The sequence below is a fragment of the Buceros rhinoceros genome, unplaced genomic scaffold, assembly GCF_000710305.1.
Source record: "Buceros rhinoceros silvestris isolate BGI_N320 unplaced genomic scaffold, ASM71030v1 scaffold32905, whole genome shotgun sequence".
In the NCBI taxonomy this organism is placed as follows: Eukaryota; Metazoa; Chordata; class Aves; order Bucerotiformes; family Bucerotidae; genus Buceros; species Buceros rhinoceros.
The window spans coordinates 16,121-27,138 of NW_010411652.1; the positions used below are offsets into that span (position 1 = coordinate 16,121).

General features: G+C 43.3%; 1 protein-coding gene across 1 annotated transcript in view; it reads left to right on the forward strand.

Moving 5' to 3' along the window:
- The window catches only part of SNAP25 (synaptosomal-associated protein, 25kDa), a 12,604-nt gene extending 10,645 nt beyond the window's left edge, over window positions 1-1,959 (forward strand). The window contains exon 4 of the mRNA XM_010136090.1: window positions 382-1,959. Coding sequence (XP_010134392.1) covers window positions 382-450 — 69 coding nt within the window. The 3' untranslated portion in view covers window positions 451-1,959. The remainder of the gene's footprint in view (window positions 1-381) is intronic.
- The last annotated feature ends 9,059 nt before the right edge of the window (window positions 1,960-11,018 follow it).

An 11,018-nucleotide genomic window follows, 5' to 3' on the forward strand; every position in this document is an offset into this window, starting at 1 on the left:
TGCTGAACCTTAGAGAGCACTTGGAAGCTTTTCACCAGTGAAATCCCTGTGCACATCATCAGCTCTCATCCTGTCATCCTTTGCCACCAGCACTGCTAGCACTACCAACAGCACCAGCTACGGACCTGGCACAGCATTTGCCAGAGTTCAGTGAAGCTGAATACAAACTCTACTCAAAGGCTATCTGAAGTGTCACAAAGCAGAAAATTCTCTTTTGGGTCCCTAACACCACTGTAAAACACAGCTCACTGGTATCTTGAAGCTCTTCTTCTTTTTTTTTTTCCCCTGGCCTAGCCAAAACTAGAGAAGGGTCCACAAATCATTGTAGATGTTCTCTTTCTGCCCTGTATTTATCCGTTTCTTCCCTTTGTGTTTCCCCAGGCTGATTCCAACAAAACCAGGATTGATGAAGCCAACCAGCGTGCAGCAAAGATGCTGGGCAGTGGTTAAATGCAGTGAAGTGCATTTCCTTTTACCGCTCTCCAGCAGGGCAGTACCTTCATGCTTTTATCATGGTATTTACCTACTAGGTTTGCACACATGCACATATCAGCCCCATTGTAAATGTTGTCCTGTGTAGTTTGTCAGCTTTCCAAAAATGATACTTGTAATTATTTTTTTCTAGATATCTTTCTTTCCAAAGGTTGTACATAGTGCTGATTTGATGGCTATAGCTCACTATGATTTTTTTGGGATTTTTCCTTTCCTTGTTTTGGATTTGGATTCCTTTCCTTTTTTCCCCTCCTCTTTTTTTTTTAACAATGTTTGCTGAATGACAACACTGTTGGAATGCTAAACGTGCTGTTAACCTTTAAATATACAGTATTGTTCTTGTAAAACTGTGACATTCCACAGAGCTACTGCCAAGCTCCTGTCTTTGGGTACCATGATGTTTGAGCACTTACACCTGCTGTCTTCAGTTCTTCATTGCCATTACCTGTTGTTATGATTTCATGATTAGACAATGTGGAATTATATTACTATAACAAGCATTGCACTAAAAAGTGATGTGATTTATGCATTTATGCATGAGGAATAAATAGACTTTTAGACTCCTACTTAAACAAGAATTTTCCCATGGCAGTAGCACACCAACAATGACAACAAAAGCATGCTCAGTATTCGGACTCTTTTGGGACTATGTTATACCAGCAAGTTTGCAGTTGTGCCACTTTTTTCTTGTTGATATATATATAGTTATTAATCATGATCATTTTTTTAATTACGAAAAAAGAGGGATCTGGCACTCACCATTTAGCCACCGCCAGCGAAATAAAAGCTTGGCTGAAAACACGTCAAAGACAAAAAGAAATAAGTGTAATATATTGGGTTTGTCTGCTGCTTTTGAAGACTATCTTTTGGAGGAAACGACTACCATATGAAATGGTGCAAAGAAATGTAATTTTTATAAGGCTCTCTCTTACTAGTCGCTATCCCCATGTGGTTTGTTATCAGTACAGTTCTCTGTTGCTTACCTAGAGCTATGCACACCAAATCGCTGAGATGTTTAGTAGCTGACTTAATTAAAAAATAATAAAAAAACCTAAATGAATGAACTCTAGATAAACTGTGAGATAAATATCATTTACAGCATGTAATATGAAATTCCTAATGTCTCCTGTCGGTTTGTGAAGTGATTGACATTTTGTAGCTAGTTTAAAAATTATTAAAAATTATAGATCTCAGAATCCACGCTTGCTCTATCCATTTGTTGTCCTGCATGTCAGCGACAAGTGGTTATTTACCACTTACCTGGGAAAAGGAGAAGCGGAAAGTCTGAAGACTTTACAAACTGTTTCTGTATTCCACGTGGGGAAACTCCAGGTTTCTGGTTGCCATACTGTGTAAAAGTAACTACTCTAAACGCAGCGTTTTACACTCCGTGCATTACCAGAGAATATTGCTTTAAATAACCTTTTGGATGGCCAAACACTGAATCAAAATGTACTCTCTTGTTCATGGGAAAGACGGATGTCACGGCATGGAAGGACACAGCTCCCTGGTTGATAAAGTCTATTTGCATAGTGGCTCCAGCCACGTGCTAACACACCTCTTTTCAGAGAACGCTTTGAACTACGGAGTTTCTATACTTTGCTAAGAATAATTTTCTCAGATGACTAGTGTTTACTGCCAATGAAAAGTGTTATCATATTTTCCCAGGGTATTTTTCCCTATATGGACAAATTATAATTAACTCTGCCTGAGTGACAGTTCACTCATGTGTCTTACATGGCCCAAAGTCAAAATACACAAAGAACATAAATGCTTGCATAATTAAAATCACATGATAATGTAGACAAGCTATATTTTCTTTAGCAGCTTTTTATTTTTAGTATCTATTAAAAATTCATTTATGCAAATCCCCCCCCACCCCCCAAACTAAAGACTAAACTTCAAGCAAACAAACATTTTTAATCTGCTGACCACCTCCAATCCTGTTCGTTCAAGGATTCTAGTGTTTGTAACAGCACTGGCTGTCTGCAATGTCAAAGCCTACGGAAGGAGGGCAATAATCGGGCTGGAAAAACGCCTCAGGATGGGAACATACAAATACAAAGATATTTGAGAAGGGCAAGCAATGTATGAGAAAGTAATGAAGATATTAATGGAGCTGTTACTCTCATCCGCTTGACAAGAACGCAGCCTATCTGAAGATCATCCTTCCAAAAGCCATTAAAGCCCATCAAAAATATAAGCTGTTGCTGTGAAGGAAGTCACTCTGTTTTGACATCTGTTTTTGTCTTGAACAAAGATCAAAACCCAAACTATTGGAACTTTTTGCCTAATGGAAAGTTTGAAGGATTAGAAATACCGAAATGTTTCATTGCAGTTGTCTCTGTATCCTCCTCCGCTGTACGCAGGGTCTCTTAGGAGCTGGCTGAAGACGACTGAAGTAAATAAGTTTAATATATTGCATTTCTCTGATGTTTTTGGAAAGTTATGTTGTAGGGTGAATTATTCCTGAAATAATTCAAAGAAAGGCTCGCTCTCATGCAGCTCGTTATTAGAAAAATCCAATGCTGATTGTTAAGTTTCACACACACCAAATCCCTGATGTAGCAGCTGACTCAATAGGGGGGGAAAAAAAAGAAAAGATATTTTAAACAGAACATTGCTTCAAATGTGGCATTTCCCATTTTTCCCCCCCTTTCCCCCTCTGGTCGCCCCCTGTTTCCCATGATACTCTGTAGGCTTCCCCCGAGCCTGAGTAAGCACAGTGCAGTTACCCACTTGAGGGGCAAGGCTCCCTAGAAGGAAAGGGACTGGGGAAGGGGCTGGAACTTCAGCTCCCATAAGACAAAACGGTCACATTGAACGTGGAAACAAAACACACCTAGGTTCTTCTGAAAGAAGGAGATTCCCCTTTGACCATGTTACACTTTCCAATCAGTAATTTCTCTTTTATCTCACCATCACCACTTGGAAATCCAGGTTTGAGAGGAAAAAAAAAAAAAAAGAGAGGGTGCTCAAAGACAAAAAGCTTCAAGAAATATCACTTATTTCTAGAGTTTCAACAAGATTTCACCACCAGTTTGTAACATAGCAAGATCCTCAGATTGGTGTTGGTTTGGGGTGGTCATAGGGAAAAGGCTTTTTCATATCCTCAAGTGCCATAGCTGAATGAGCTACCCAGCTGGATTACTTCACATTTCGCTTAAAAACTGGAATCCACCTAAAAGACAAACTTCTGCTGAGCTCTACAAATCCACAGGTAATGATTTCTTTCATATCATGCATTCTCCTTCCTTCCTAGGCTGGGCTGGAAATGAAAATATCAAAATAATCCAAAGGGAGGATATTTGAATGTTATTAATTTTGCTCTGTTGAGGAATAAATAGTGCTACATCTCATGGAAAAAAAAAACCAAAAAATCACCTTCATTAAATACCTTGTCTGATTTCAAGGTGGCTTATCTCAAAGAAACCTTAAAATTTTTTTGATGTTAATGACTCCCAATCTTAGCATAAACATGCAGCTTCTAAACTCAAAGAGAGACTGTTACAGCTTCGCATGTAAAGGTGGAGTGAAAAATAATTGATTCGTATGCCTTGAAGATTTAGTGGTATTACTGCATACAACAGAAAATTGTAACTCTGAAAAAGTGGTGAATATTTTTTTAAAGCCATGTAAATTTTATTAGCTTACATGGGTTAAACGCAACGCATCCTTCATGTCTGAAGAACACTAAACCTTCCCGATTTCGCATGGCAAACGGTAAAGCACTCCCTTAGAGAGATGCTCATGCCACGTGACATACTTAGTACAGATATACTTTAAATCTAGAAATACAGATGACAATTATTCTCTGAAATACTGTGTGCTACACTGATAACCTCCACAGGCTGTGGATTTGGACCTGAATCAGAGTTTTATTCGAGGGATTTAGAAGCAGACAGCTCAATTCCCACACTTTCCCCCCCCCGCCTTCCTTCTTCTGTGTGTACATGTGCACATATAAATATTTTATTTTAAAGGCATTGAAAAGGAAAAAGAGGAACACTTAGTAATAAGGAAAATCACATGTTAGAGACAGCTTAAGTACACGGACTGCTGCTGCGTGCGCCCGTGGGGGTAGGTGTGCAGGAGGCAACTGCTGTCTGCTGAGCCATTTCGTTGCCTTTCTAGAAAGAGGCTGGTTCGATGGGGGTGAGGGGGGCAGGCTCTAGCTGATTTATTTTGCAAACCACTTGCCAAACAGCCTTGGATCCTGTCTGTGACAGTATTCAGACAGATAATGTTGGAGCTGTAAAATACCAAGCAGTTTTAACATCTTTAGTTTCAAATGTTATTTTGCAATTTAAAAAAACTGAAACAAAACACAAAACCCCCCCCAAACAAAAACCCCACACAAGGTGGTGGTGAGGGAAATCGAAACAAACCGTTATGTGGGACCGTGTTCATTCCCATGCATTTGGAGATCACAGCTGCCCGTGCAAAACCAGCACATACCAGGGTAAACAACTTGGCCAAGCAGTGGGGAGCAGAAGGAGGGGTGCTCACTCGCCGGGTAGGCTTCACAGCTACCTGCTGGAAGTGAAAAGTAGCAGCTAAGGTCTCATGGCTCAGTTACTGCCTTGGTTAGAAACAGTCCTGGGGGATCTTTCACAGGAGAGCCAAGTCTCAAACTGTCTTTTCTGTGCCTACTAGACCGCAGGTCCCTCCACACTGCTCCTACCCCAGTCCACCCTGCACCTCTGTCCCCTTCTCCCCAGCTCCCCTCACTCCCTCCTGCATCCCCCCAGCACATTCCCAATTCCTTCTCCCCTTCTCGTTATTCTTGTGCTCAACTAGCCTGCCTTCAGTCCTCTCCCTTTCACTTGCTTCACATCCCTCCACCTGCATGTTTTTCACCCCTGGGTTTCAGTCAGGCTCTCCCCTCCATAACTTTGGCAGGAGAAGCACTGAAGGAACAAACAGCCTCCTGCTTTCCACTCCGCAGTTGAGTCACCCAGAGGGACGCCCCCAAGAAAGTCTTGCTCAGCCCTGACAGCCACAGAAGGCAGCATGCACGTTGCTACAGGAATTTTTTTATAGTCTATGCAAAAGGATCTAAAGAGTCTTCGTAGGTTGATGCAAACAAAGATGTTGAGCTCAGGTGGCCAATAAGGCCCATAGCATCCTGGCTTGTATCAGCAATACTGTGGCCAGCAGGAGCAGGGTAGTGATTGTCCCCCTGTACTGGGCACTGGTGAGGCCACACCTCAAATACCATGTTCAGTTTTGGGCCCCTCACTCCAAGAAGGACATTGAGGTGCTGCAGCGTGTCCAGAGAAGGGCAACGAAGCTGGTGAAGGGTCTAGAGAGCAAGTGTTAGGAGGAGCGGCTGAGGGACCTGGGGTTGTTTAGCCTGGAGAAAAGGAGACTGAGGGGAGACCTTATCACCCTCTACAACTCCCCGGAAGGAGGTTGTAGTGAGGTCAGGGTCAGTCTGTTCTCCCAAGTAACAAGCACCAGGATGAGAGGAAATGGCCTCAAAGTTACGCCGAGAGAGGTTTAGGCTGGATATTAGGAAATATTTCTTCACTGAAAGGGTTATCAAACACTGGAACAGGCTGCCCAGGGAGATGGATGAATCACCATCCCTGGAGGGGTTTAGAAGATGTCTAGATGTGGTGCTGAGGGACATAGTTAAGCAGCAGACTAAGCAGTGTCAGGTCAATGGCTGGACTCGATGATCTTAAAGGCCTTTTCCAACAAAAATAGTTCTGTGATTCTATGTTTGGACAGCTGAGGACGGGCAGGCAAGCACTGGGCGGGTACGTCTCAGGAAGGCAATAACTGAGAGGCCCCTCCAGCCTCCTAAATCTGATGTCTCTGGTCCACAGCACCAGTGAATAGTTGTGCTTCTCCACAAGACAGTGGGAGAATCTTTTCTAACACAGGCAAAACCAACCCCCCTTCCCTTCCTCAAATTTCATTCATTAAAACGACCAAGGTTTGTTTGGTTTTACTAAAGCTTTTGAAAAGGAGGTAGAGGAAGTAGATTTCCCTCACCCCACCTAGGATAACTACACAGTGCTGGGTTATTTAACCCAAAATCCGGAACAACCCAAGCCAAGCCGGCATAAGAAAGTTAAAATTAAATACTATATTGAAAATGATTCAGTAAACTTTGCTATAGGCAGTCCTAAGTTAATTTGCTAAGTGTTAACTTTAATACAGGCAGCCTTATGTTCCACTTACACCACAGTAGGTTTTCCATCTAAATTTAAGCCAACGGTTCATTAAAAGGAACAAAAAGGTTCTTTTTCACATTCATGGGGGGTTGATTAGACCTTCAAAGCATGAATATGCATAAAACCCCACTGCACTAAGGGCATTCTCGGGTATCAAAACCACCATGCAAACGTGATTTTACTTTTGATTCTACTGTACAGTACTGCCAGACTTCACTGTATCAACAATAACAAATCCAGCTGATGACAGTATTTTATTAACTAATTCTGATGCTCTGCAGGACCCCTGAGAGCCGAGGTGGCTCTAGAGTTATTTTATATACTCCGTGAAAACACATGCTGGAAAGTTAATTTTGAAGCACAAGCAGCTGCAATTCTGACATTCAGCCTTAAGCCCTTATCTTAAAACACATTTTCAGCGTTCACTGCACTTGTTTCTTGGATTAAATTAGAATATGGGGGAAAACTAACCAGAAACATGAAATTCAATGAACTGCTACTTCTTTTGGGCGACCCTTATGGCCTTACCCTCAGAAGTCGACCCATATTCGCTGACTCTTGCTGGGCCTTGAGGTGAAAAAGAGAGAAAGCCTATTTGCCTTCAAACTAAACTATAATTAGGTTTTAAATCCTAAGCATGCAGCAGAAACACTGCTAAGTCAGAGAGCTGGAGAAGGGGAAAGGGCTGAGGCCAGAAAATGGTGCAGAGGATGGGAAAGCAAAGTGGAAAATGGACACAATAGAACCCGCTGCGAAGCAGAGCTGCTGCGGTGGATGCGAGGACACAGTGGGAACTGAGGCCACAGCCCTGCAATAGCATTCTGCTCCGCAGTGACCTCATTTAAAGACACAGACGGAACAGGCAGTAAGGACTTGATAGAAGAGACCACTGTAAACACAGACAGTTGAGTGAACAAAGGCTTGAGTAAGATCGGGGGCTCAGTGAATACCGAGATATTACTGCAATATGAAATGAATCCTAGAATAGTTCTGATTATGTTTGACAGTAAAAGAAAAACAACCTGGGACAGGGAGAAAACTCTAGGTACTTTTATCTCGGTAACTTATTCAAAATATTTGCTTATAGTAACCTTTAAAATATTCCTGTTTAAAGCCAATGAGGAGAACTGAAGAGCCTTAGTTCAACTTCAGTCAGCAGCAGTTTACTGCAGGAAAGGGTCTGAGTTGTTGCACGTTAGGTGCCAGCCAGATGTTCTCCCTGCCCATCAGATCCTCTGCAGCAACACCACTTGTGTCACAGCAGCACCTCAAGGCTCCTGCTGAGGTCACTGTCAGCATCCCTGTGGTACAGGTGCACACAACACATCGCTGCCCCAACAAGCTGACAGGCCAAGGTGAGGATGTGGGCAGTTTGCTCAAAAGCCACTAACCATATGTTGGAGGGAGAAACTGAACTGGCACAGGGCGATCTTCTTTGTCACCTCTACCGATAAAGGTTCACCTTAGTTGAGTCTGGCTGGCAAATGTGTTACAGTGCAGAAGTCGGAGTGAAGGCGCTTTTTTTTTTTCATGCCTATCTAGAGACTCTACAGTGATGCAAGTCATCCTAAGCTACTCAAAATCCACCTACTACTCACGGTCCAACACACAGCATGTTTTTGCAGAGTTTTAAAAGTGAGAATGGCTGCTGAGAATTGAGCTTGTTATTAAGGGAGTAACATACAGCAAAGAATCATTGCTATGCCCCAGCTTTGATTTTCACCCCTTATATAACTGTCCAAAACAACCAAGCATGTTATTAGTCATTTAGAGTTCCAGTCCAACAAAAAACTAAGGAAAACCTGAGTGGGGTAGCAACCACCACAGAAATCTTTAAGGTGCACTTTACCTCTTGCCATACCCTGTACAGCACTGCCTGGAAACACTCAGGCAGGTCTTGTCCAGGACAAACTCCTGAAGCTCTGAATATCTTGACCGGTAGGACACACTCTAACAATTTCAAAACTATTTCTGCAAATCCTTTGAAATAGAGAAAATTTTTTGACTCTAGAACTTTTGGCAGGAAAATAATTCTTTTTCTTTTCAAAGTGTCTCTCCATTTTTCAACCACCTCTGTCTCTTTCAAGAAAGACCCAACACACTGCAGCTTCTGATTTCCACAGCTGAGACTAACTCTGGCCAAAAAGTTATTTTGCAGCTCAGAGTAAAGAAAATACACTGTCAAGACAAAGTGCAGCTGTTTAAATCACTCCTCTGGGAAGCGATGGTTTCCCGCAGGGAGAAGTCCCAGCAGAGTGTTTTTGCATCTGCAGATGCCTTAGCTGCTCTTCTGCCCAGCACAGCGTGGAGAAAACCGAGAAGATGAAGTCATGCTTCCAGCTCGTGTTTTGGGGGGTTTGTTATTGCTGTTTTCTGAACAAATACTTAGGGAGAGGAGAACACTTCTCCCAGTCTGAGCAGCCCCACTAAGACCAGTGTGGCTGTACAAGCGGTATTAAGCATTAAACAGAGCACACACTCTCTGGTTGTCTGGGGGTTTCTGATGTTGACCCTCCCACACTACAGCATCTGTACGTAAGGATAGCACTGAGAAAACACTTAGGAATATTCCATCCAGTTTTGTTTCAAGGGACATAGGTGCCTGGACCTTCAGGAGATCCCCGTGGCTCCAAATGGTAGTCAAAATTGGACCAAACTGACCTAGAGTTGCTCCTGACAGCAGACACCGATTGCTTCTGCACATCTGTATCCATGGCATGGCTTTATGTCAGGCTGTGCTCTCTTGACTCTGGAGACCTAAGTTTGTGCTGTCACCTCCATCAGAACAGTCTCATGACAAAAATCAGACCTAGACATCTATAGTTGCCAAATAAAAAAAGTAATAAGGCCCATTTTTCTTTTCAGGCAGAGCCAAGATACACCGAGCCTCTACCAGGAAAGCAGAGCCATATAAACATAGAGGTAGAAAAGAAAAATTCAGTCAGAAATAAGGACTTAAGGGTAAATTAAGGAGGAAAACAGCTTCAGGTCTGTCATTTTCAACAGAAGTGCTAAGACCTGTAACAGTAGAAAGAATCGGGCTCTGAAGCAGCAGCAGCAGCCGCCTGCAATTCTGCAGTTTGTGGAAGTACAGCCTGAGCTCTTACCTCTTGCTGGCTCCACTTGTGGAGCATATGCTCAGGTGTTCGTGCCATTTAGGAGAGCTCCCATTTCCCAAATGCCAAGAGGCATCTCCTGACAAAACTGGTATTAAAAAAAGAACAAAACCTTTCACATCGCCTCACCCCTCACACCCAGCCCCCCCCAACTATGTTCTTCCAACTTGCAGAAATTAGTGACCCCCGTTGCTCAGCTCAAGGAAACAAATAGGATCTCTGCGCAGGCATTGCGCTGCGCCACGCAGGGATGCAAGGACATGCCACACTCCACAGCCTGCACTCCCCTGGAGATGTGTTTGTCAGGATTTGTTTTAGAAGTCACCGATGCAGACTAGGGGCTCTGCCTGTCTCGGCACATCAGCTCTTTGCTCTCAGCGCTGGCTCTCCCAGGCACCACCTCTACTTGTGTGGCCGTAGTCTCTGCAGACAGAGGGCTGAGGAGCAAGTCCAGCAGTGCACCCTAGGGCTCTCTGCTGCAGCCGTGCCCTGGAGGGCTGCGGTCATCAGGGCTGAAGGGAGACTGGTGGCTCTGCCCACCCTGGCTCAACCTCCTCTGAGCTCCTTGGCGCTACACGCCATCCCCTGGACCGTGAGCCATTAAGGGCTGAGCTGAAAATGCTGAAGCAAGATTTGTTAATGCAGCTCTTCAGGGAAGTGCTGGATTAGCCCGGATTAGCATCTGACACTGCGGTTGCACATAATGAATTATGTAAAACGGTCCTGTTGGTGTAAAGCAGATGTACTACCACATGACTTCAGCTGGAGGCACAGCCAGGAATAAACCAGAGTGGATTCTGTTAGGAGGAGGATAAAAAAAAGTGGAGGATTTCATATACTTCCCAGCATGCACTGTATCGCATTGCTTATTCCAATGATATTTGAGAACACCACAATACAGTGATTTCAGCACGGGAAGCAAGACAGAATTCACCACTTACAGTTAAAGGAAACCATTTTCCTTTGCCTCTGTGTTCACAGTTACATGACTCAGGAAACACTATATAAGCTTCCAGGACCAGCAATCAGATACAGCCACTCTTGAAGAGATACTGAAGATACAGTCTAATAATTCTCCATTTAAACAAAAATCCTTTCACCTAATAAGATTAGTTGATGCATTTTGATAACATGCTTCCCTTCAGAGTTAGGTCTTCTATCAACTTAAATGAACCCAACTGCCAATTAAACAACTAGCACAGAGACGTTCATTAGCCAGCAGGAA